This window comes from Muscardinus avellanarius, assembly GCF_963383645.1.
Source record: "Muscardinus avellanarius genome assembly, chromosome: 9".
NCBI classification, from domain to species: domain Eukaryota; kingdom Metazoa; phylum Chordata; class Mammalia; order Rodentia; family Gliridae; genus Muscardinus; species Muscardinus avellanarius.
In genome coordinates this window covers 43,846,956-43,874,616 of record NC_137795.1, presented here as the reverse complement: position 1 = coordinate 43,874,616, position 27,661 = coordinate 43,846,956, and the positions used below count along the sequence as shown (strand labels likewise).

The 27,661-nt window shown below is 40.7% G+C and overlaps 1 protein-coding gene across 1 annotated transcript in view; it reads left to right on the top strand.

The window, feature by feature from the left end:
* Positions 1-27,661, top strand: part of SLC26A4 (solute carrier family 26 member 4) — a gene marked incomplete at both ends in the record, with an annotated part of 60,649 nt that overhangs the window by 2,368 nt on the left and 30,620 nt on the right. The window contains 6 exons of the mRNA XM_080701474.1: positions 841-980; positions 12,269-12,379; positions 14,316-14,500; positions 16,010-16,174; positions 24,058-24,210; positions 24,309-24,391. Of these exons, the coding sequence (XP_080557600.1) occupies positions 841-980; positions 12,269-12,379; positions 14,316-14,500; positions 16,010-16,174; positions 24,058-24,210; positions 24,309-24,391 (837 nt within the window). The remainder of the gene's footprint in view (positions 1-840; positions 981-12,268; positions 12,380-14,315; positions 14,501-16,009; positions 16,175-24,057; positions 24,211-24,308; positions 24,392-27,661) is intronic.

Below are 27,661 nucleotides of genomic sequence, written 5' to 3'. Positions count from 1 at the left end.
TTAACATGAAAGCTGAGTCAGCATTAAAATTGTTCATTTTTCATAAATGTCAAAATTTAAAAAGAACATAATCAGGAGTTCAAAATGTCTACCTCTTGTCAATATTTTTTCTTTTATCAATAGGTTGTTGAACTTAAAATTGCTAAGTAACAAAGTACAAGGTGTACAGTCATCATGTTAAAATTTTTGGCCTAGGTCCCAAGAGCCTGGATGCCCCCACCTCACTGAGGGAGTTCCCCTTACCCCCCACCCCTGGAGCTTGTATAGAGATTATCACTATATAAGGGGGGAAAGGGATGGGGGGAAAGCTCATGGGGCTGGAGCCTTGCTTCCCCTCCTCCCCCTTCTCCTGGTCCCCTATCCCTGGGGCCAATTGTTAAAAAAGAAGAATAAACGAATTTAAAAAAGATTTTTGTAAAAAAAAAAAAAAAAACTGCCTCCATGATTATATTGCCAAAATATACAATGTGTTTATTTTTCTTTAAAGAAGAAGGTGGTGCCTGGGTTAGAAGTCTGAAAATTAATCTCCACTTAGAGACTCCACGTGGATCCCTCTCTGGCTGGACCAGAAAATGGGTTCTTGTATAGAGATATTTTCTCAGAGGATTAAAAAGGTGGGAAAGGGAAGGCGACACTTAATCCTGTGTTTCCTAGACCAGTGCATTTAACAGGAAAGATACAATTTTTGGCAAAAGCACGGTGGCTCCTCGATGTGAGCATTTTCTTTGAAGTTCTTATTCTTTCTCTAAATGGTTATAAACATCAGCACAGTGAAATTCATCACCTGGTGATTCACAATTGGCTATAACTGAATTGGATTGGTCTGTTTGCCTTTGACAGTTGCTCAAAAAAAAGAGCAATTGGTGTGCTGAAGTCTGTCCTGCCCATCCTGGACTGGCTCCCCAAGTACCGAATCAAGGAGTGGCTGCTTAGTGACATCATTTCGGGAGTTAGCACGGGGTTGGTGGCTACACTGCAAGGTAAGATGGTGGTTTGTTGGGTCTCAAATGACTGAGAGTTTCTGTCTTCTGCAGCAGTTCACAACACCCCAACACACACACACACACACACACACACACACACACACACACACACACCTGCTACCATAGGTTAGTACCATAGGTTGCTCATCCTTCAAAGCCATTGTTTATCCTCTAGAACCCCTTAGTGCAAAGATGCCCCTCTTTTCTCCTCTCCCATTGTGTTCTCTTCCTGGGAAATGCTACTGCTTCTCTAGCTTTGTGGCTCCAACTTAGAGGCATTCCAAATTTCATTATAGGTTATCTGTATATGCATAGCTAACACTGATATTTTTCTTTTTCTTTTTGGGTACTGGGAATTAAAACCAGGGGTAGTCTATCTTCAAGATATGCCCCCAGCCCTATTTTATTTTTTATTTTTGAAACAAGGTCTTGCTAAGTTGCTGAAGGCTGGCCTGGCCATCTTCCTGTCACAGCCTCTCAAGTATTGGGATTACAGGTATGAGTCACCATGCCAGACTTGTTTTTTTCTATTCTATTCTGCATATTTTAAAAGTGGGTTATGGTTAGGGTTAGGGTCAGGGTTAGGGTCAGTTCATCAAATTACTTTACATTTTATACCTCGGTCTTGACCTGCAATATGAAACTGGTTTAAAGGAAAGTGAAGAAAGTGTCTTAGCTTGGACCACACATGAGGATTTGGGGGCCTCATTCCTTTTTCTGCATCTTCCCTTTCATTCTATATCCTCACTGTTTTGTTTCTGCACCCCAAACTACCTTGCTCAATTCTCCAAAGCTTCCAAACCATGGACACATAAATCTCATGTATTTATTACAGTTTAACTTGGTGTGTGTGTGTGTGTGTGTGTGTGTGTGTGTGTGTGTGTTGCTGGGAATTGAGCCCAGGAGCTTTCTATCACTGAGATACACTCTCAGCCCTATTTTGTGTTTTGAAACAGAGTCTCACTAAGTTGCTGATAGTCTCACTAAATTCCCGAGGCTGACTTCAAACCTGCGATCTTCCTGTCGCAGCTTCCAAAGTACTAGGATTCCAGGGATGTGCCGCCATGCCTGACTTTTCTTACAGTCTTATGGCGCACCTAGTTTGTGCCAGGGATTGGGTATGCTGACCAGAAAAAGACTCACTGCGTGTTTTCAAGGGGCTCATGGTCCAGTGGAGAAACGGAAATTCAGTCGGCTAAGGACTGTGACCAGGATAATGTCGCCAGCTCTGGAAGTGTCAATGAGGGGTGCCCAGCCCAGCCTTAGGGTACTGGAAGTGGCTTCCTGGAAGCTGAGATGTCGAATCTGAGTTTCGCAGAAGTCAAGTGTTGGGAAGTTAGCTGAGGGCGTAGATGTGTGTAGAAAGATGGCTTAAAAATAGACCATTTCGGAAGCTAGTGATGAGCATTGAGCAATGTTGTGAGCTAAAATTTGGCTATGGAGCTTTCCAGATTACTCAGAGCAGGTCAGGTAGATTCCCACAGAGAAGGAGGATGTCCTATGGCTCCACTATGGAGCCTTAGTTGAACAAAGCATGCTCTCAATCCCAAAGGCACAGGACAGAGAGCAGGATGAGCTGTGCTCAACGCAGTGGGCTCTGACGGCTGGGCATGGCCTCATCAGGTGACTCCTGGGGACAAGAACCCCGTCTACTTCATGTTTGGTTAGCAGGTGCTTCTCACCGAAACTAGCGCAGCATAGATGGCTCCTAAGTATTTAGTGAAGAGGACCGAATCCTATTATAATAGATGAATCATTTGTGTGTGTGTGGTACTGGGGGTTGATCTCAGGGGCTTTTCTACCTCCGGGCTATACTCCCAGACCTATTTTATATTTTATTTGGAAACAGGGTCTCACTAAGTTGCTGGAAGCCTCACTGAGTAGCTGAGGCTGGCTTCGAACCCGTGCGATCCTCCTGTCTCAGCCTCCCAAGCACGGGGATTCCAAGCGTGCGCCACCACGCCCGGCCTAAGCGAATCATCTTTATATATGAGAAATGGTAGTTCAAGCTCCAGGTCGCCCCAGTTTTCATAGACAAGTATCTTAGGTTTCATTTTGTTTAGTATGTGTCAGACACTCCTGGAAGGGCTTTTGCCAATTATCTTGTTTAATCCTCACATTAGCCTTGCGGGGTAGGTATAATCATTATCTCCTTTTCAATAGATAAGAAATCTATTGATTTTTTTTCTGGGGACATGCGGCTGGTGAGTGGTAGAGCTGAGATTTGAAACCAGAATCTAATTCCTACAATTTTTTTTTTGGGCGGGGGGAGTAGGAATTGAACCCAGGGATGTTCTATCTCCAAGCTACACCCTCAGCCCTTTTTAAATTTTGAAACAGGTTCTCCCTAAGTTGCTGAGGGTCCCACTAAACTGCTGAGGCTGGCCTCAAACCTGTGAGCCTCCTGTCTCAGCCTCCCAAGTACTGGGATTACGAGCATGTGCCACCAGAACCATCTTAATTCCTACAACCGTAACTTGTACGTCGTATGTAGTTTCTTACTTTAGAAGTGGTATGTTTCCCCTGAAACTTTATCTCCATAAACTTGACTTTATAAGGCAAATTTCCGGGGAGGCTAATGGGCCTCATTCATTTGTCATTCGTTCATGTAATCAACTTTTATAGATGAATCCTGTATGCCAGGTGTTCAGCCACAGGGACTTGGTGATTTCCTAGAAGACACAAGTACTGACTTCATGGAGTTTATTTTCAATATGAGCAGAAAAATAACTATAAATTGTGCTAGCCATCGTGATGGATTAAATATGCCAATATAGAAATTGACTTGGAAAGAAAGATCTGTTTTAGATACAGTGGTCAAGGAAGAGCCTTACTGAAGAGGTGACATTTAGACAGAGGGCGGAGGAGGAGGTGACAGCCTGTGATGAGCAGATGGAAGTGCATATCAGGTAAAGGTGCAAAGGCCCTGGCGCTAGACCTGGGCCGAACAGGAAGCATTCTGGAGTGGGTGGGGTCTGGTGGGGGGGAGGGTGGTCATGCCCTGTGGGGAGTAGATGGAAGTGCATATCAGGTAAAGGTGCAAAGGCCCTGAGGACAAAAAGTGCTAAGTATTTTACAGGTTTTAGGCTAGACCAGGGTGGAGCAGGAAGAATTCTGGTGTGGGTGGAGTGTGTGTGGGAGGGTTGGGAAGGAGGAGATAGGGTTCAACAGTCTAGGTTTAGGGTGAGGCAAGAGACGCATTCACTCCTGGACAGGACGGGACGGGGAGGCTCTTTAAATATTATGCCCTAGGGCCCAGGCTTGCTTCACCCTAAGCCCAGCCCTGAAGACAGGTGTGTCACTTTGAACTATCAGGCAGGACTTGGAGATCTGCAAATTTGAAATATATTTGGCAGCAGGAATATATGCTGATACGTGCAGATGAAAAGCACAGGTTGCTGGCTTGTGCAGCGGGTGGATGGTCATAGCATTTACTAAAACGGCAAACGCTGCACCAGTTGTGGTGGTGGGCTGCTTGTAATCCCAGCTACTCAGGAGGCTGAGGCAGGGGGGTGGCAGGTTCAAGGCTGGCCTCGGCCACTTTTGGAGCTCCTGTTTCAAAATGAAATTCATAACAGGGCTGTGGATATATAGCTTAGTGATAGAGCTTGCCTAGCATAAATAAAGCCCTGGCTTTAATCCCAGTACTGAAAACAACAAAAACATTAAAAAGGCAAAGACTGGCTTAGAGCAAGTCTCCTTTAGGTATGTTAGGTGTGAGATAGCTAAGTGGCGATGTCAAACAGAAGAGCTGGGGCACTATAAATGTGAAGGTTATAGGAGAGCATGGGCTAAAATAAGATCATCTAACCCTAACCCTAAGGTTGAGGAGTTAGAGGTGATAGTTAAGGGAGCGGCGGTACCTAGGATTGCCTTGGAAGAAATGTCAGATAGAAAAAAAGGGGTCTGGCTGGAATACTTAGGGGTCAGAAAGATGAGAGGGGCGGCAAAGAGCGAGAAAGTCGGCTCAGGAAACTGGAGATCAGAGGCACGAGGAGCAGAAGCCAAGAGAGAAGGTGGAAAAAAGGTAAAAGGGTCTGATAGAGGGCAGATCGAAGCACACAGACTGCTTTTAACAAGTTGTGCTGTGAACTGGAGGAAGATAAAAGATGAAGATGGAGTAAAGGTGGATTTGTTTTCTTTTAAGGTAAGAGTCACTAGAACATATTTGTGAACTGGTGTCCCTGAAATCTTGTGTGTTCTCTTCCTTCTTTTCTTTCTATTTTCTTTATTAATGTCTGCTATGGTTTAGATACAGAATGTTATCCAGAAGAGCTCACGTATTGGCAATGAAAAAATGTACAGAGGTAGAATAAATGAATCCCGAGGGTTCCAATCTTAATCAGTGAGTTGATCCACTGATAGATTGATATTTGAGTGGATTGACTGGGTGGTACTAGAGGCAGGTGGGACTTGGCTGGAGGTAAGGTCACTGGGGACATGGGCTTAGGAATTATTTATGGCCCTGATTCCTTAGGTAGTTTCCTGCCACCATGCCCTGCCACCTGATGTTTCTGCCTTGAAGCCAGCTGACCATGGACTGAACCTTTGAAACCATGAACCTAAATAAGCCTTCCTTCCTCTAAGTTGTGTTTATCAGGCATTTTGATCACAGCAACAAAAAAAGCTAACTCAGACACTATCTGAATGTGATAATTCCTCAACCATGTCTTCAGATTCTGCTAATCTTTCTTCGGCTTGATTTGTTTATTGGTGGGGCTTTTAACTGAATTTTAAATCTAACTTACTGAGCTTTTCATTTCCAGGATTTCTGCTTGGCTCTTTTTCAACATTTCTCTCTCTTTATTGAATTGTAATTCATATTCTGCATTGTCTTCCTTAATGCATTCAGCCTTCCTTAATTCATGCATTGTTTTTCTTAATTCAAAAATTATCTCCTCTTGAAATTCATTGAACTTTTGAAAAAAACAAAAGACCGTCTTTGAATTCTTTACGCAGCATTTCATCTGCTTTGGTATCATTGGCATTAGCTGCTCGAGTGCTATGAACCTTGGCAGGCATCATATAACCTCGTTTCTTCGTACTTATTGCGTTTCTGTGTCCACATGTGCACATCTGTTGGAAGAACGTCTCTTCTGCTTTTACCTGAGCAGAGGAGATTCAGTCAGCAGTCTTCCCTTGACAATGTGCCCTGGGATGTTGTAGTGATGAGTATAATAACAATTGGACTTTGTAGTGCAGTCTCTCCATCAGTTCTTTAGCTGCAATTGAAGGGTTTTGACATAATGTATACATTGTTGGAGCTGAGGGACCTGCTTTCTCCGTAGGTCTTACACAGGCAGGATCCCTCTGGTAGGTCAGGCAGTAGTCAGAACGGACAGGCACACCCTCTGTGGTTACTCCTCCAGTCTTGTCGGCAGTGTGAGGTCGGATACAGTATGGGAGTGGCCTGTGCTGAGGTCCTTCAAAGGCGCAGGTCCACGGCCATTGAGCTACTTCTTTCTCAAGTTGCTAGAGGAAAGGAATGTCTAGCAACAGATCGTATGCTAGCTCCACCTCCCTGCTTGGGGCCAAGTAAATGCCTGGGGGCTTTTATTCCCTTCATTCTTTAAGTTAAAGTATACACCAAGGTTCAAGCAGGGCTGCGATGTCAGCGGAGTAAGGTGCAGCTTCTCTGAGCTGGCTGGGAGTGGAGCTCAATGGCAGAGCATCCACCGCATGCTTGAGGTGCCAGGCTTTATTCTGAGACAAGAGGATAGAGCATTTGAGGCTCATACTGCACAGAAAGAAAAAAAAAAAAAACACAACAGAGAAGGAAATAGAGTGAGAACCATAGGGAAAAACAGTGTCAACACCAGCAACTGAAAGAAAGGGGGGGGGTATAGTGTAGAATAAGTTATAAAGTTAAATCGTAAAAATAAAATTAATTTTTATTGGTGCTGAGGATAGAGCCCAGAGACATTCTATATCCCCAGCCCTATTTTATTTTATTTAAAAAGAACTTTAATTTTAATTTTTTGCAGTCTTAGGGATGGTACCCAGGGGCATTCTACCTCTGGGTTACAACCCCAGCCTGATTCTTTATTCTTTATTTTGAAATAGGGTCTCATTGAGTTGCAAAGGGCCTCACTAAGTAGCTGAGGCTGTTCGCGAACCACAATCCTTCTGCCTCAGCTTCCCAAGTGCTGGGATTACAAGCGTACGCCACCATACCCGGCTTTTTTTTTTTTTTAATTTTGAAACAGGGTCTCACTAAGTTGTGGAGGATCTCACTAAGTAGCTGAGGCCGGCCTTGGAACTGTGATCCTCCTATCATCTCAGCCTCTCCAGTACAGGGACAACAAGTGTGTCCCACCATGCTCAACTAATAAAGAACAATAATTTAAGAGAGAAAAACTGGGGTGGGGAGGGGGAGAAAAATATGACAATTAGAGAGAGAAAAGAAAAAAGGGGGGAACAGGAGAAAGGCAAAATCATAAAAAAAAGGAAAAAAGAAAAAATTGTTGGACTTGGTGGCACATGCCTGTAATCCCAGTACTTGGGAGGCTGAGACAGGAGGATTGGAGGTTCAAGGCCAGCCGTAACAACTTAGTGAGACCTTGTTTCAAAGTAAATAGATGAATAAATGAATAAGGGCTGTGGGGGCTGTAACACAGAGATAGGATGCCCGCCCCTGTGTTCAATCCCTGGTACCGGTACCAGACCAAAAAAAAAAAAAAAAAAACCTAAGAAAAGAAAAGAAAGAAAAAGAAAAAATTAAAAGAATAAAAGAGAGGAACAAAAAGAAAAAAATACAAATACAAAACAGAGGTAACTAAAAAAAAAAAAGTATTAATAACAACAACAAAAAAAATGGCCTTCCCTCCAAGGTTCCAAGAGGGTAGCTGAGTGGAAGATGTCAACTTTTTTCCCTTAGGCCGGCACCCTTGGAGAGCGGGCAGGCAGGGGTATTCGCCCCTTTCGTTTACTTTGTTGTGCTCCCCAGGCGACCAGCAGGAGTGGTTTGTGGCTGGATGCTTTTGGAACACTTCTCAGCTCTCAGCTCACCAAAACCAGGACTGAACGCAGACACCGCCCCTCTCCCTCCGCAGGGGACAGGCTATCAGTCTGTACACTCTTGAGCATGTGCGGAGGCCACGGAGCCGTAGCTCCCTGTGCTGTGGGCAGAGGGGCAGGCCCCTCGCACTGCCCCCCACACCCCTGCGTTCCTCCACTCAGCTTCCATGTGAACCCTCGCATGACTGCTCCTTCCCTGGACTCCTGCCGCTGGCTTCCCAAAGGCCAGGTTTTTGTTTTCTATTTTTTGTAGCACCGGAGATTGAATCCAGGGGCATTCTACCTCCAAGCTACACACCCAGCACTATATTTTATTCTTTTTTTAAAAACAAGATCTCACTAAGTTGCTGCGGCTGGCCTTAAACCAGCGATCCTCCTGGCTCAGTCTCCCAGGTGTCTCACACCTGCCCCACACCTCTCAGGTGTGTGCCAAGGCGCCAGCTCCCTCACCTCCAGTTTTGAAGGGGAAGCTTCTTTTGCTCCCTCGTGGCCCCCAGTCCTGTCTCTCCTGCATGAAATTCTCAGTGGGTCTGTATTAAGGGCTCTCCCCCTAGGAGATGGACAGAGCTGCCTGCTGACCCACTGCAGCAATATTGCAGTGAGGACCCAGAGACAGGAAGGCCCAGGGCCTTTGGCTCCCAGAGCAGTCAGCTCAGACAAGATCTTGTCAAGGTGGCAGCTTGTTACAGCACCCTAAGAACATGCTAGGAAGTGCAGAGACCTTCTCCAGAGCCAGTCTGTATTCAGATCCCAGGTCTATTGTCTTTTTAGCGTATTCTGCAAGGTGCCAACTCCCCTGGCGGAGGCCCTCCCTGGGACTCTCCTTTCATCTCTTTCCAGTCTCTGCTGTGCTTCCCTGTGATCGGCCAGGGTGTTCTTCCATTTCACCCTCTGTTCTACGGTCCAAAGGTTCTGTTTTTCCCTGAGTCTCTGTCCACTATTGAACAGTGGTCTCCGCCAGCCCCACCTTGATATGCAGCTTCTCTCCTATTTGGCGTGTCTGTCTGTCTGTCTGTCTGTCTCTCTCTCTCTCTCTCTGTCATCTTTGTGATGCTGGGGATTGAACCAGGTCCTTGAGCACACTGTACACGCGCTCTTCCTCTGATTAACCCCCCAGCCTCTCCAATTGTTCCGATTCTGTCTCATGGAGGAGTAGGAAAGTGCTGGGAGCCCCCAGTCCACCATCTTGGACCTTCCTCTTCTGTCTACTTTCTATCTTTAATACTTTTTGTTTATTTACTTATGTACTTACTTACCTCTTTAATAAACAATAGAAATGTATAGTACTTGGAAGGCTGAGACAGGAGGATCATGGGTTCAAGGCCAGCCTCTGCAACGTAGCAAGACCCTATTTCAAAATAAAACAATAAAAAGGACTGGGGATGTAGCTTGGAAGTAAAATGCCTCTGGGTTCAATTCCCAGTACCAAATTATATATATATATATATATATATATATATATATATATGGTAAAAATATATGTATATATTATATATATATTTCTTGAGGCTAGAAATTCTAACTTGAATTTGCTTATTAATTCAGTTTCTGGTGAGAGCCCATTTTTCTATGCCCTCACATGGTGAGAGGCCTTGCTTTTTTTTTTTTTTTTTTTTTTTTTTTTTTGCAGGTCTGGGGATGGGACCCAGGAGCATTTGGCCTCTTAGCTACACCCCCTGCCCTATTTTATTTCTTTATTTATTATTTAGTTATTCTTTATTTTGAAACAGGGTCTCACTAAGTTTTGGAGGGCCTCACTAGGAAGCTGAGGCTGTCCGCGAACCATGAACCTCTGGTCTCAGCCTCCCGAATGCTGGGATTACAAGCATGCGCCACCATGCCGGGCCCTCTGCTTTTAATTTTGAAACAGGGTCTTACTAAGCTGCTGAGAATCTCATTAAATTGCTGAGGCTAGCCTCAAACCCTCTATCCTCTTGTCTCAGCCTCTCAAGTACTGGGATCACAGGCATGTACCACCGCCTCCGGTGAGGCCTTGCCTTGTGGATATTTTCAGATGTTTACTAACACCCACTTTATCAGAATATGCCACCATCCTATACATCATTTATACTAGTGCAGAGATTCCATAATTTAAATAAAGGATTTTGGTTTCTTTACAAACTATAATTTCAAAATTATTGTACCTAGTTCCTTTGTAATATAACCAATTATAGTGTACTTGAGTAGCAGTTGTCTCTAAGTAGGCACTACATGAAAACGGGAAAAGTCCTCATTTTCCAGGCATAATGAGCACTGCAGAGCCCAGTTTAGGGAAATGTAAGATTGAGGAGGACTTGAAAAGGCCCAAGGAAACAGGCTGTGCTTTCAGCCCTACTCCTTTTCTTGTCTTTCTTTAGTGGAATCACCTTTCTCTTCTGTTCCATGCTTCTTGGACTACTGATTATTGTAATTCCTCACTGTAATTTACATATTAAAACAATTGTACAAATAAAACATATTTTTCTCGAATGAAACTTTCCCAAGGGCAGAGTCATTAACAGTACCTGGTACATGGTAAGTGCATAAGCAATTGTTATTGAGTGAATGAAACTAAAAAATACATAAAAGGAACATGGAAAAAAAATACCTCTTCTACAAACTGGAAGTCTCCTCTAATCCTTCCATGTAGGTAACCCATGTATATTTTAGTGAATAGCCTACTATGCATAAATGCATATCTAGATAGGAGAATACAAAATGTCCAGGTATTACAAGCACCAAACTTGGGTGTCTTCTGAGGGTGAAGAGGAAGAAAGGAAATGTGACTGTGGAAGAAGATACAAAGAAGCCGGGCATGGTGGTGTACACCTGTGATCCCAGTACTTCGGAGGCTTAGACAGAAGAACATAGGTTTGAGGCCAGCCTCAACATTTTAGCCAGACCCTCAGCAACTTTGAGAGACCCTGTTTCAAAATAAAAAGTAAAAAGGACTGGAGGTGTAGCTCAGAGGTAGATCTCCTGTGGGGTTAAATCCCCAGTACCTAAGAGGGAGGGAGAAGGGGAGAAAGGGAGGGAAGGAAGGAGGGAGGGAGGGAGAGAGAGAGAGAGAGAGAGAGAGAGAGAGAGAGAGAGAGAGAGAGAGAGAGAGAATGAATAGGAAGAGTACTAGCAATAATCTAGTTCCTAAACTGGATTGTGAGTACATGGGCATTTAACTATATCATTGATTATCTTTTGTGTGTTTCTGAATTCATATTATATTAGCAATCTTTGTAGATTTTTAAATGTATAAAAAGTAGAAATTTGCATACTTTATTAGTTGTGTGTATATATGTGTGTGGTATTGGGAACTGAACCCAGGGACGTTCTACCTATGAGCTACACTCCTGGCCCTTTTTGTTTTTTATTCTGAAGCAGGGTCTCACTAAGTTACTTACACCTCAACCCCCCCCTCCAAATTCAACAACGTAGAACTACAATGTATGAAATATGGATAATCTAACCACTTCTTTGGGGATATTCATTTAGTAAATAGTTTTGAGGTCTTTTGGGCCATACCATTTGGGTTGTTATCACTTTTTAAAAATTATTGTAAATGTAGTCCTTTACTAATGATTCAAGTGTCAAAGGGCTTGATTTACTTGTACTGAGAGTGAAGTGTGGGATTAAGCTATGCTTATTACCTAGGTATTTAACCAAGGAAAAGAATGTCATTATCCTCTCTGAACCTGTGCATATGCTGAAAAGTTGATTTCTCTACAACCTGACATTCAGGAGCCCAGAGCTGCTGGTGTAGCTACTGGGGAGCTAGTCTCTTTCACCAGGACAGAGATTTATCTTGCCTGCTACTAAGTACAATTGTCCTGTGTCTTTTATTGCTTTGCATCTAACTTCTGTTCCCCAACAAGAAAGGATTGGCAAGGACAAATGTGCCAATGACTGTCCCACAGAACACATAGGAACACTGGACTCAAGATGAGACTGTCCATATGCAAAATTGGTCTGAGCTTTTGGACTAAATGTACAAAGTTTCTAATCAACAGTTGACTTGTTTCTTCACTGAGGTGATCAGTCACTGACTGAATTACTGACCAAGGCAGGTCATCTGCACAGGTGATGCATACTGGAGCTGATCAGCCCAGCTGGTTTAAATCATACCCTGCATCCTAGCATAGCCAGAGTCTGTATGCAAAATAAGAGAAACACTAGGACAGGCTGATGTGTTGAATCCATAAGCTGAAAATGTCTGTGGAAAGGCTTTTCTTTGTGCAGTATGACTATACCATAACTTTTATTTGTGAATTTAATCTCTTTAAATGTGCTTTCAGGGATGGCATACGCTCTACTAGCTGCAGTTCCTGTTGAATATGGTCTCTACTCTGCCTTTTTCCCTATCCTGACATACTTTTTCTTTGGAACATCAAGACACATTTCAGTTGGTAATTATAAGCAACTTTTCCATTGGTATTTATTTATGTTCAAAGTGTTTTTGCCATATTATGTGTATCATGCCTTATGTTAATATATTTATTAACGTAAGAAAACCGACCTCAGTGTTTTCCCTACTCTTCCTGTTCAATGATGATAGTTAATTCATATATAACTTTAAAAATTTTTATTTTATTTTTTGTGGTTCTTGGGGTAGAACCCAGGGGCTTTTCTATCTCTGGGCTACACTCCCAGACCTATTTTATACTTACTTGGAAACAGGGTCTCACTAAGTTGCTGAGAGCCTCACTCCGTAGCTGAGGCTGGCTTCGAACCTGCGTGATCCTCCTGTCTCAGCCTCCCAAGTGCGGGGATTACAAGCGTGCACCACCACGCCTGGCATACGTAACTTTTTAAATGAAGAGGATAAAATTGAAAGGCTGAAAAGTAATGCTCACCTTCAGATTTTTAACACATTTTGATTTTAAAAAATGTATTAAAGTTAACACCATGTTTAGAAATTGTTCTCTTTTTTTCCAAAATATAAAATGACAGGGAAAAAAATTCTTCACTAGGTCTTTGAACCCACTATTTTAACAAGTTAACTTACCATTTACTGAATTATGTTGATCAAATACATATTAGTTATTTCTTTAAAGAATGTACTTATTTTAAGTCATTAATACTGGAAGACTGGCAAAATCTTCCCTCCAAATTTAGAAACCCAGCTTGACTTTCCCCTTGACATGGCTCATAGGAGGTTTTCCTGTCATTCCTAAAATATAAGTCCTCTTTTGCTAGAATGTTCTAAAAAATAAATATTTTAATGGGACTTTGTGAAACTTTGACATTTGTACTAGAGATAATTTTGTTCCTACATCCATCTGCCAGCCAGACATGTTTACCTGGGTTGTCTGGAGAAGATCAGGAAGAAGTTACTGATTGCAAAAACTTTCTTACATTAAAGAACTAATCAGTATCAAATGTGTCACTAGGCAAAGAACCAAGAAGCTCCTTTTTTCCTTTGGTGTTCTCTACATGTAGACGTCCCAGGCTACTGGGTTTGGGTACCAAATCGTCCCAACCATAAAGTCTAGTGTGGATCACTAAAACTGGATCATTATCATGAGTAAAGATATCAGGATTGAATGGAGCAATGGCTAGAAGAAAGCAGAACTTCTTTTGTGTGTGTGTGGTACTGGGGGTGGAACCCAGGGGCTTTCTACCTCCGGGCTATGCTCCCAAACCTATCTTATATTTTATTTGGAAACAGGGTCTCACTAAGTTGCCGAGAGCCTCACTAAGTAGCTGAGGCTGGCTTCGAACCCGTGCGATCCTCCTGTCTCAGCCTCCCAAGCGCGGGGATTACAGGCGTGTGCCACCACACCCGGCTGAAAGCAGAACTTTTGAACTAGAATTCGACAGGAAATAAATAGTTTATCTTGCAAAGGCAAAAAGAGAAAACTATATGCTCCCTTTGCTAATTTGGATCCTGTGATACTGATGAAGGTACTTGGATGCAAAGATTAGGAAATATCCTAATAGACACTCGAGGAAATGAGTAATATTATATGGAATAAAAATTAGGTGAAACAAGACAGAATTCAACTTATATGATGCTTCTTTCAGGACACCTTTCTTGACAATTCCCACTCCCATATGCCTGAGGATCACATACAGGATAGGTTAGAGGCTCTTCCTATCCATTTACGAAGCATCCTGAATGTTGGATTATAATCACCCATTTTTGGGTCATGGATGCCTTAAGACATCTTCTTCTCAGCTTCTTTTGTGAACAAATAGTATTCTTCTAGTCACAGTATGATTACACAGATCATTCTAATCCTATGTAGATATATTGTGTCTAAATATTATTTGTGATTAACAATAATAATAATTATTGTGATTAATAATAATAATAATTTGACAGAGTCTTTTTTTTTCCAGGACCATTCCCTGTGGTCAGTTTAATGGTGGGATCTGTTGTTCAAAGCATGGCCCCAGATGAAAATTTTATCATATCCAGCAGTAATGGAAGTGCACTGAATAGTACTGAGGTAGACACTAAGGCCAGAGATGCAGAAAGAGTACTAATTGCAACCACCCTTACTCTTTTGGTTGGAATCATACAGGTAATCGACACATGTAAAATATAGATTGATACGATTCTTATTTGAAATATTTATGAATATATAAATGTATATTATATTAAATGTATATAATATATATTATATATAAATGTGTATATATTATATATATAATTTTGTGGTACTGGATACTGAACTCAGGGACATTCTACCTCTGAGCTACATACTCAGTCCTATTTTATTTTAAAATAGGGTCTCATTAGGTTGATAAGAGTCTCACTACTTGCTGAGGCTGTCCTCGAACTTGTGATGTTCTTGTCACAGCCTCCCAAGTACTGGGATGGATTACAAATGTGTGCCACCATGTGCAGCCAAAATCATTCTTTTTTTTCTTTGTTTTTTTTCTGCAGTAGTAGGGATGGAAGCCAGGGACATTCTACCTCTGAGCTACACTCCCAGCCCTATTTTTCGTTTTGAAACAGGGTCTCACTGATCTGTAAAGCGCCACTAAGTAGAAAGTAGCTGAGGCTGTCCATGAACCACCATCCTCCAGTCTCAGCCTCCCAAATGCTGGGATTACAAGTGTGCGCCACCACGCCCAACTTGAAATCATTATTTTTAAAACATGTGAACTTTAAGGTTCATCTAAAGGCAAAACAAGTAATTTCTTGGAGCACAAAGTTGTTTTTTAAAAAAATACATTGTTTTAGGCCAAATGTTGAAAAAGTATGCAAGACTTCACTTATTAAAACTCACAATCAAAATTAGAGATGAGGGATGAAAAGCAGAAGAACATGAGTGATTCAATTGAGGACGAGAGAAGGGAAGTGTGTGGAAACCTGTGAAGGAGAATAGAGTGTTCTAGTGAGCAGAGACACTAGATCTGAAAATAACAATAATGATTTTTGCTTTTCTTAATACATGGACAGAAACACTTCAAGATTTATGTTACAAGTGGTTTTCATGTAATGGAAGGGTAACAGGCAGGTTGGCACACATCTGTAACTCCAGCACTTGAGAGGTGGAAACAAGAGGATCTCAGGATCAAGGCCAACACATAGCAACTTAGAGAGACTGTTTCAAAATAAAATAGGGCTGGGTTCCATCCCCACTGCCATAAAATTAAAATTAAAAAAAAACCTAAAATGGTGCTAGGGAGGGGACAGGGAGAACATTGAAAAATTAAAAATTGTATATGGGTGTGGTAGCACATACTTGCAATCCCAATACTTGGGAAGCTGAGACAGGAGGATCACAGGTTCACAGACAGCCCTAGCAGCTTAATGAGGCTCTCACCAAATTAGTGAGACCCTGTTTCAGACCAAAAAGTAAAATGGGCTGGGGGTGTAGCTTGGAGGTAGAAGGCCCCTGGTCCAATCCCCAATATAAAAAGAAGGAAAGAAGAAAGGAAGGGAGGAAGGAAGGAAGAAAGGAAGGAAGAAAAAGAAGGACGTCCAGATTTGTTTCCTGTAGGTATTTTTGTGCTGCATTAATATTTCCAGAGAGTTTGCTTTTCTCTCAGCAAAATTTTTTCCTTTCTTTTTCTTACCCCAGCTGATATTCGGATGTCTGCAGATTGGATTCATAGTGAGGTACTTGGCAGATCCCTTGGTTGGCGGATTTACAACAGCTGCTGCCTTCCAAGTGCTAGTCTCACAGCTAAAGATCGTCTTCAACGTTTCAACTAAGAACTATAATGGTGTCCTCTCCATTATCTACGTAAGTGTTGCTTCTTGCTCTGGGGACGGGTCACTGTTGTTTTTCTTTTTAACTTGAGCCTCGAGAATTTCTGTTCCCCATGCAGACTGTGGTAGACATCGAAAACATTCTTCTCTGAAAGAGACAATAGTGAGAATACCAATGTCAATCTTAATATCTTGTATGGGGCAGGGAAGAGGGGGGAGGGAGCTGGGGAAAGTACAAAGTGCTGTGTGCATGCAGGTCACGATTGTTATAAACACATTATGATGCGAGACCATCATGCGCCAATAAAGTATAAAAGAAAATAAAAAAAGGAAACAATAGAATCAGGAGTAACATCCAAGAAAGCAGATTTTGCAAATCATTGTTCACAACTGGTCAAGATGGTTTTAGAAATATTACTGCACTTAAAAACATCAATAAACCAGGCATGGTGGCACACACTTGTAATCCAAGTACTTGGGAGGCTGAGACAGGAGGATTGCAGGTTCACAGCTAGCCTCAGGATTAGTGAGAGCCTGTTTCAAAATAATAAGTGTGTAGCTTGGAGGTATCGGAATGCTCCTGGGTTCCAGCCCCAGTAACACACACACACACACACACACACACACACACACACACACACCATTTTTTTCAAAAAATAACAAAACAAGCTGCGTGTTATGGTGCATGCTTGTAATCCCAGTACCTGGGAAGCTGAGACAGGAGGATCACAGGTTCATGGCCAGCCCCAGCTACTTAGTGAGGCCCTCTGCAACTTAGTGAGAGCCTGTTTCAAAATAAAAGATAAAAAATATAACTGGGTGTGTATCTCGGAGGTAGAATGCCCTTGGGTTTGATCCCTAGCTACACACACACACACACACACACACACACACTCACTTAACAAAACAAGTGGTATAATGAAGTCAAGACAAGTCTAGGATTCCAGTGGGCTTGAACTCATGGCCAGCCTGGACCATGAAATCTTGTCTCAGAAAATTTTTTTTTTTAAAGAATAGGGGTATAGTTACTGTTAATGTACCCCTAGGTTCAATCCTGACCCTCACTCTGACAAGCTGAGTGAACCTGGACATGTCACGTAAGGTAGCAGCTGAAAAGTTCCGGTTTAGAATTGTGGACCTAGATTCAAATTCTGACTCTACTTCTTACTAGCCACATGAGCAAATCACCATGGCTCAGTTTCCTCCTCTGCAGAATGGAATTGCTACTAGTATTGACCTGATTATTGAATATAAATAGATGATAAATACTTGGTCCAGGAGCTGGCAGGTAGCAAATACTAGAAGTCATTTTGAAATTATTATTGCTAGGCTTCTTTCTTATTTTTAAGAGAAAATGATTGGAGACATATCTTTCAAGCCATTTCTAATTATGAGATTCCATAAAATGCATAATGTAAATGTCTCAGCAATTATAAATGAAAAGGAACATTAGATTCAGAAATGACTCAACATGCAAAAAGGATGCAAAGGCAGGATATAGATCACACTAATGAGATTTGGAGTTCTTGGATCTGAATATAGGTTCCATATAAAGGATATTACTAATGCTTAAAAAATGGTAATAGCAACATGATGTCACTCGAAGTTGGGGGAATGAGGCTACACAAAAATAATGTGCCAGTGGAGCTTGAGTCCTCCAATTACCCACCCCACAGTGTCTAAAAGCATGGAAAGTCATGTATGCATTAGTGAGGATGTTAGAAATTTGCTCAATTTCACAACAGTGCCACGATCCCACATCATTCCTCCATTCGATGAGTATTACCCAGTGCTTACTTCAGATCAGATCTTAAGAGTGGGAATAACTGGATCTTGACTTTGACTTCAACTGACTCGAGTTGGAGTTTGGGTCCACCCACTTACTTGACATGTTGCAATTAATTTCCCTTGCCAGGTGTGGTGGCTCATACCTATAATTTCAGCTACTTGGGAGGTTGAAGCAGTAGGATTGCAAGTTCATAGCCAGCCATACCATGAGACCCTGCCTCAGAAAAAAAATTTTTTAAAGACTAGGGGTGTAGTTAGTGGTAAAGTACTCCTAAATTCAATCCCTACTACTACCAAAAAACAAAAACAAAAACAAAACAAAAAACAACTTCCTGTAAACTTCTTTGTTCTCAGTTGCAAAATGGAGGTAACAGTATCTACCTCTTAGAGCTGTGCAGATTTATAAAGAAAATTATATGTAAAGGACTAAACACAATATCTAGCACATAGTAAGAACTCAATTTATTATTATCATTTTTATAATCGTGGATGAACAGACCTGCTTGCTATTTACTTCCCAGAGAACCAGCCCATTAAAAGACATTAACACAGGCTGTTTGTTTTTGTTTTGGTACTGGGAATTAAACCCAGGGGCATTCTACCTCTGAGCTATACCCCCCAGCCCTATTTTATTTTTTATTTTGAAACAGTCTTGCTAAATTACTGAGGGCCCAGCAAAGCTAGAATGGAAGGATAGGAGAGGAAGAAGGCCGAGGTTGATCAATGCAGGAGCTACATCCAAATATGTATAAAAGTATGAATATAGAGTGGTTAACTGGACACTCACTGTTGGGAGGGGGGAAAGAGAAGGGGGGGCACTAAACACAATCTAAATGTGCACCACTTTCAATATGTTCCACATATAAATACAATAAAATATGAAAAAAATAAATTGCTGAGGGCTTTTCGAAGTTGCTGAGGCTGGCTGAGAACCTGTCGTCCTCCTATCTCAGCCTCCTAGTCCTCAATTTCACAGCAGTACTGGGCTAAGTACTGTGATTACACGGGTTGGTTTTGATTCGGCATTATTTTGATCATTCTTGCTTTTTCCCCTTTCCAAGTCCATAGTTCTTTAGAGACAGGCTCTGACACTCTTTCAGTACCTAACACATCTTGCTTTCACATGCTTTTTTTCCCATCAATTGCTTTTTTTCCATTTCTTTATTTCACTGATTTGATAAGTATTTATTGAATAGCTCTCCAATGTGCCAGTCACTGCTCACTTCCTATATGAGCCCACTGACTTTTCTTGAACCCACCAAGGTATATTTTACTAGGTGCACCCCCACCTTCCCTCTGAAAACATTTGCTCATACGTCCACCCAGATTGCCGGAGGCCGAGGCTAGCACTTGGCCTGGAACCCTGGCCATTGCTGGACCTCTAGAACAGGGGGAATGATTCTTCGGTCTCTGTTATTATGTTTAACAAGAAACTTACTGCCCAATGTCATAGGGACAAAAGTAAGCAGAAAATACTAGACTAAGATAAAAAATAGATTTTTAACCAAATTTCATCATTATGTGATTTATTTCCTGTTGAATAATATTTTCAAAGTCTTAGTTTAGTATGTGCCATAGAATTTTTTAAATGGATTTTATTTTCTAGAGAAGTTTCAGGCTCATAGGAAATTTGAGCAGAAAGTACAGAGTTCCCATGTACCCACTGTCTATACCTCTTTGTTATAACTGATGAAACTACTGTCATGGCATTTTGAAAGAAATTCCTCATAGGTCAGCCAAGTTTAAGAAAGGTATTTCAGCTACCCTTATTTGGTAGTAAACATAAGCTTCTATTTTGAAAGTTTTGTGGGGTTTTTTTCCAGTACTGTGGACTGACCCCAGAATCTTGTGCTTGTTGGGCAATGGGCTACCACTGAGCTACTTCCCCAGCCAATTTTTAAAATTGTATTTTGAGATATGGTTTTCCTAAGTGCCCAGGATGGCCTTTAACTTTTGATCCTCTTCCCTCAGTCTCCCAAGTAGCTGGACAGGCATGCACCATCATGCCCAGCAAGCTTTCTGTTTTGAAAAGAAAAAAGAGGCAGTCCAGAAATGATTGCACAATGGTTGAAAGAACCACTTAGTCCCTGAACAGAGAGTTTTGTTCGTGGCATTGCTACTGTGATCATTTATGAAAGAATCCTTCAGTAAATGCAGCACTGGTGGATTCCTCCAGGAAAGATCACAAGAATGTGGTAGAATGCTCTACCTGGAATGGAGCCAGGTTATTCCTACCTCATATTCAACTTACAGCATTATTTTTGTTGTAAGGTTGTACGTTGGTTTGTTCCACCTCCTCCAAAAAGTTACTGACAACTGGAAGTAATGAATACAAAGAATTGGAGGAGAAACTCTTAGGAATGAAAGACAAAAGTTGAGTTCACAAACACCAGGCATGTGGGGTGGAGAATGCAGAAGGGAGCGTGCCAGGTGTTGGCAGCGGTTTAGAATTCGTCATTCTCTGGATGCTCCTGTCCAGCTCCTCTTTCAGTAAATCCCATAGTCCTGTTAAGAGTGAGTGTTTGACCACCATTCGCTTTGAAAGGTATGTCTGGGTAGACAAGCAAAGCCCTCTGTCTTTGCTTACTAAATTGATACCACTGGCTTCAATTCTTCCCCTGACAAGTAGAAAGACTGCACTGAAAAAGTTCTGCCCAAAATTGAGAGTTTTGAAAGCTACAGCTTTATTTGGTCGGACTCATAACTTTAAACTTAATTTGGTATGTTAAATTCACACCATTATAATATACACTTGCTCTAAGGGGCAATCTTTGTATACACAAAATATTTGACATCAGAAAATGCTCAAAGACAAAAGATGATTATGAAGAATTTGTTTTATTTATGAAGATAAACTAAAATAAATTCAAAGGCTAACCAGAAAATTTTCTCATATACAATTTTGGAAATCATTTTTTATTTATGATTTCATATACCCAGATAAATCTGGGCAATAAATATCTAAATGAAATTATCCTAAAATTCTCCAAACATGGTAGGAAACATAGAAAAACATTATCTAGTACTGAAAAGCTCATTATCATGATTTAGACTATGCTTAGAATATTAGGCTATGATATAGGATCATATGTTTATCTATATTTTCATATTTTATTATTTTTAATGATTTTTTCCAGAACTGGAGATTGAACCCAGGGGCATTCTACCTCTAAGCTAAATCTCCAGCCCTATTTTTGTATTCTTTATTTTGAAACAGGGCCTCACTAAGTGGCTGAGGCTGGCCACAAACCTGCAATCCTCTTGTCTCAGCCTCCCAAGTACTGAGATTACAAGCATGCTCCACCATGCCTGGCTGTATATTTTTGTATTTTAACAGTAAACTAAATTAAAATTACTGTTAGGTATATTCTTAGAGTGTCAGTTCTATATCTTTCAGTATGGTCCATTTAAGTTTATATGATTGAATTTTATTTCCACATAGATTAAGCCTTCTGTTTTAAAACTTTTTATAAGAAGCCTTAAACTCAGTATATAGGCAAATAATACATATACTTATATGCTTTGCTTGATGTAGTTGTATAATATGAACTGATTTTTGGTTTTTCAGCTCATATTATATTTTAATACATCAGAGGTGCTTTTTATTCAAATGTCCAAATGACCTTCAAATTAAGTGGGAATCCTGTAATGATTTTTGAAAGGTGAAAGTATTTGTGTGGTTGGAATAATTTGTTCAAGTGTTTTGTTTTTAAGCCTGAATTATTCCATCTTGAGTTGTATAAACAGTCACAATATTATAGGTAGTTAATGAATTAAAGATGGTCATCATTAGAACACTGATTCTCTAAAAAAAGACCCAAATGACAGTGACTACCTTCAAGCCTGCTCCTTTCCGAGTTCAATGCCCCACACCCTTCTTACTGTGTCTGCCTGTGATCACCTTCCCATTTGCTTTTCCCCGTGCTGTCTCCTGCTTCATCTTGTTGCTGTCAGTATATCTGATGCTAGCAATTTTCAGTGACTTTGGCAAGGAGTACGAACAAAAATACCCTCTGAGTGAAAGTCCAAGAGGCTTCCGACCAGTTAAGTGCCTCAACTCAGGTCCAAGCCCTTGGCGGCGTGCATTTTGTGCGTTCCCACATACTCCTCTATTTCCTCACTCTTGAATGTGTTTCTGAGAGGTGAGATTGCTGGCAAGATGACTCCTAGGTTCCATCTTGTCCATTCTTGACCACTTTATCATTATAATTGTATTAAGGATATTATTTATCTGCCAAAATAATCAAGATACATGTTATAGACTATAAGATGCTCCATTCGATTATCTTCACATAAAATATACCTATAAGAAGACTTATTCAAAGAACAGTAACCTTCACTGGAAGACCATTTGTCTCAAAAAAATTAAGAGACACCTTCCTAAGTCATGACTTACACAGGTCAGATGTTAATATAACAAAGATGTTAGTGTTCTTCCTTGGGATTCTTCCTTGCTAATTTCCTTAAAGAACATCCCTAATTCCAGAAACTTCATATTTACAAAACAAACCTAGTTTTTTCTTGAGTTGGCTTCTCTGTTCACTTGGAAAGAATTACTTTTAGTTATATATTTATTTATTTTGGTACCAGGGATTGAACCCAGGGAGAATTCTACCACCAAGATATACCTCCAGCCCTTTATATTTTATTTTATTTTATTTTACCTGGTGGTACTGGGGATGGAACCCTTCTACCTCCAGGATATACTCCCAGACCTATTTTTTAATATTTTTATTTGGAAACAGGGTCTCTTAAGCCAGCAAGGCTGGCTTCGAACCCCCACGATCCTCCTATTTCTGCCTCCCAAGCACAGGGATTACAGGTGTGCACCACCATGCCCAGCTTTTCTTTTTTTTTAATTTAAAAACAGGGTCTCAGCTGGCCATGGTGGTGTGTGCTTATAATCCCAGCATTCAGGAGGCTGAGACAGGAGGATCACGGTTCACGGATAGCCTCAGCTACTTAGTGAGGCCCTCTGTAACTTAGTGAGACCCTGTTTCAAAATAAAGAATAAAAAATAGGGCAGAGGGTATAGCTTGGAGGTAGAATGCCCCTGGGTTCTATCCCTAGACCTGCAAAATAAATAAATAAATAAATAAATAAATAAATAAATAAATAAATAAAACATGATCTCACTAAGGCTTGAGGCCTGAGATCCCCCTATTTCCACTCCCCAAGTACTGGATTACAGGTATGCACCACCATAACCAGCTAGTTACTATTTTAGTTCAAATCTGAACTATGTACTAAATTAATTTCTAAAAGTATATACTTGGCCAGCATATCAATTCAATAACTTTTCTTTGCCATGAGGAATAAATCAATGCACTTGTGTCTACGTATGAAGCACTTTCAGAGTACTTTTAATCATCTGTCTCATCCAGGTTTAGAGAAGAGCACTACTTAAAAGTCTGGCTAATTGAGAAAAAAAACCCAATTGTAATTTTTCAGTTTGTTAATATTTAGTCTCAATAACACATTTTCTACACAGTGAAAATTAGGTCACTCAGTAACACCTAAAAAACCACTTTAAGATACAATTTTGAAGCTTTTCTGCAAGTAAGAGACAACGCCTAATGGCAATTTTTTTCTTTGAAAATGTCTTCATTTTTATTATAAAAAATGCAAGCTGGGTGTGGCGGCACACGCTTGTAATCCCAGCATTCCGGAGGCTGAGACTGGAGGATCTCGGTTCACGGATAGCTTCAGCTACTTAGTGAGGCCCTCTGCAACTCAGTGAGACTGGTTTCAAAATAAAGAATAAAAAAAAAAAAAAAAGGGCAGGGAGTGTAACTAAGAGGTCGAATGCCCCTGGGTTCCATCCCCAGACACACACACACACACACACACACACACACACACACACACACACACAATGCAAAGAAGAAAAATAAGGATATAACAATCACCCATTTCCAAGTAAGCCATCACTACTGAATATATATAATCTTTGCAGGGACAGTATGTACTTAATGGTCCTTTATTAACCAATATATTTCAATGATTTTACATAAAACTTTTTCATGTTGTTTAATGCTGATATGATTTTTCATGTGGGAAATTTTGCTGGAGAATTGATTCTGTGTGTCTATGCAGTAGGAAGTATATAAAATTATTTTCTTCTTACAGACTCTGATTGAGACTTTTCAAAATATTGGTGATACCAATATTGCAGATTTAATTGCTGGATTACTTACTATCGTCATCTGCATGGCAGTTAAGGAATTAAATGATCGATTTAAACACAAAATCCCAATCCCTATTCCTATAGAAGTAATTGTGGTAAGTAGAATACATAGTCAGAAATTTCAGCATTAATTAGGATGGCAAGTAAGGAATTATGAGTTTTTTTCTGTTTCATATTTTTTATTTCATTTCAGACAATAGTTGCTACTGGCATTTCATATGGAGCTGACTTTGAACATAAATACAATGCCGGCATTGTTAAATCCATCCCAAGTGGGTAAGTATGATGTTCCTTTTAGATAATACTACCATATTAGGCAGGTGTTTTCTATTTATTTATTTATTTATTTATTTATTTATTTTTGCGGGTCTGGGGATGGAACCCAGGGGCATTTGACCTCCGAGCTACACCCTCTGCCCTATTTTTTATTATTTATTTTGAAACTGGGTCTCACTGAGTTGCAGAAGGCCTCACTAAGTAGCTGAGGCTGTCCGCAAACCTCGATCCTCCAGGTCTCAGCCTCCTGAATGCTGGGATTACAAGCGTGTGCCACCACGCCCAGCTAAGTGTTTTCTATTTAAATAAAACTTTTTATTACAAGCTTCACTTCACTGGTGCTCCTTCAATAGTCCTACTTGTGTGTGTTTTGAAGAAACATCACTGTGTGTGAAGCCTCAGATAATCAGCACATGCATACATAAAGTTTACACCACCTGTTTAAAAGCAGCTCCTATATATGATTTTTCCTTCACTTTTTTTTTGTGGTACTGGGGATGGAACCCAGGGGCATTAAGCCTCTGAGCTACACCCCCTGTCCTATTTTTTAATTCTCTATTTTGAAACAGGGTCTCACTGAGTTGCAAAGGACCTCACTAAGTAGCTGAGGCTGCCCGTGAAGCATAGTCCTCCTGTCTCAGCCTCCCAAATTCTGGGATTACAAGCATGTGCCACTATGCCCAGCTTTTTCCTTCATTATTTTTTAAAAAATGAAAAGACAAGTATATTTAACACCAGAATCCCAAATTAAATTCGTATGCATAATTATGATAGAATATAAATACAGTTATTATGCTGTGAGCAATCAGCTTGAAGAGTCAGAGACATCTTGCTGATATTCTCTACCATTTAGTTTAATGAATTTTAAATCATAACTATATCTTTTGAGTCTGGCTCAATGGCTCATGCCTGTAATCCCAGTACTTGGGATGTTGAGACAGAAGATCTCAAGTTCAAGGATAGCCCTAGCAACTTAGCAAGACACTGTTTCGAGATAAAAGGGATTTGGGTATAGCTTGGAAGTAGAATGCTTCTGATTTCAAACCCCAGTATCATCATCATCATCATCATCATCATCATCATCATCATCATCATAAATTATACCAAAGATAATAATCATATACTTTATACCTAAAATAAATTGCATTGTTTTCAAGGGGAGTTTTTACACATGTTTGGTAGTTTAGGGAATTAGAAGGTCCATTGTCCGTCTCTGTCACTGTCTAGTTGTGAGACCAGGGAAGTTTTCCTAAAAGAAAAGGCTAATTACTACTCCTTGGCATCTTCCAAAAGAATTAAAGTCAGAATACTATACTGATCCCGCATATCTATGTTTATAGCAGCACAATTTACAGTAGCCAAATTATGAAAACAACCTCGGTGTCCGTCAACAGATGATTGGATAAAGAAAATGTGGTGTATGTACACACAATGGAATTCTACTCAGTCATAAAGAGGAACAAAATTACCTCACTTGTAGGACAATGGATGGAACTAGAGAATATTATGCTCAATGAGATAGTCTCAGAAAGTCAAGGGCCATATGTTTTCTTTCATATGTGGAACCTAGAAAGAAAATAGGAAACAAAGGGGATTTTCGATAAACGAGAAGAGAGAACAGTAGAATAGTGGAGGAAGAGTGAGGGCGGGAGAGTGAGGGAGGGATGTGGGGAGGGAGAAAAGGACTGAGGAAGGGAACCATTCAAGTAATGCTATGTTCCCATATGAAGGTATCACTAGCATGTCTCATTAACATGTACAGGGAGGGAGGAGCCAGCAGCGGGATGGAAAAGGACACACACCAAGTACTGTGTGCATGTATGTTTGAATCACTTTGAATCGCACTATGATGTATAATTACTGTGCACCAATAAAAGTATAAAAACAGGGTAATTACAACAAGGAAGCCTTGACTCAAGCTTTTAAAACACCACTAAGAGCTCACATAAGACACACAGAGTAGACCATGTGCTTTACACTCTAATTTCTCATATGGAATGAAAAAGGAATTCCCGAAGCCAGGAATGGTGGCACACATCTGTAGCCACAGTACTTAGGAGGCTGAGACAGGAGGATTGCAGATTTGAGGCCAGTCTAAAAAATTTAGGGTGCCCCTCAGTGATTTAGCAAGACCCCATTTCAAAATAAAAATTAAAATAGGGCTGAGGGTATAACTCAGAGGTAGAATGCTCCTGGGTTAAATCCCAAGAACCACAATCAATCAATATATAAATATACCCGAGTCTGTTTCATTATAAATAAGCCATAAGAAAGGCCATTGTTATCTGGTCTCCCTTGATGGCACAGAAACAAGTCTAGTGATATCAACAAAGCTGGGAAAGAAAGAGTGGCAAGACAAGTTGAAGTGGCTAGGTGAGTGCCATGACAGGAGGAGAAGCCTCGTTTCTTGGTTTTAAAAAGTGTGGTCCAAAGTCCAGCCAGACTAGCAGATAATGTGATAGGGATGGACCCAAGTGCTTGACCCTGGTTTCCAACCTCCTGTTTGCTTACAGATGGGGACATTCTAGAGCCCACACATGAAGCAGGACAGGATATGGGGAGAAAAGGAATCTGGAAGTTACCCTCCCCACTTAGGGAGAGAAAGTCTAAAAAAGGGCTGAGAACCAGAAAGATCGTGTTCCCTAGAAAGTCAGCCCGATCTCAAGCAAATTTCTTCTGGTCTCAGTTCTCCTATCAAAAAATAAAAGAGTATTCAACAATATCTAGGATGCTTACTAGCTCTAAATTTCTCTGTGATTTTGTCTAAGAACTTTATTTCTACTTTATGTTTATTTGGGCATAAATAAGGCAGGAATCCCCAAGTTTACAGACTTAGGGACAATTTCATGGTTATAAACTCACAGGTTTATTTATAGTTTGTAGAGTAGCTCTGTTTTTGTCAAAGAGTAGTCTTTTGACCACATAATCATTGGAATATTTTAGTGATTATGGAACATTGTGATAGTTATTTAAATTTAATTTGGGGAAGGTATATCAAGAAGATTTCAAATATCATGGCTTTTAAGCATTTTCCACTAAGTTTCTTTCCTGCCTGCCTGCCTGCCTTCCTGCCTTCCTTGGACTAGAGATTGAACCCAGGGACACTCTACCACCAAGCTACATCCCGAGCTCCCCCCACACTTTTTTATTATCTCGAGACAGAGTCTGACTACATTGCTCAAGCCAGCCTTGAAACTGTGATCCTCCTGCCTCAGCCTCCCAACTTGCTGGGATTATAGGTGTGTGCCACCAAACCTGTCTCTATTTTGA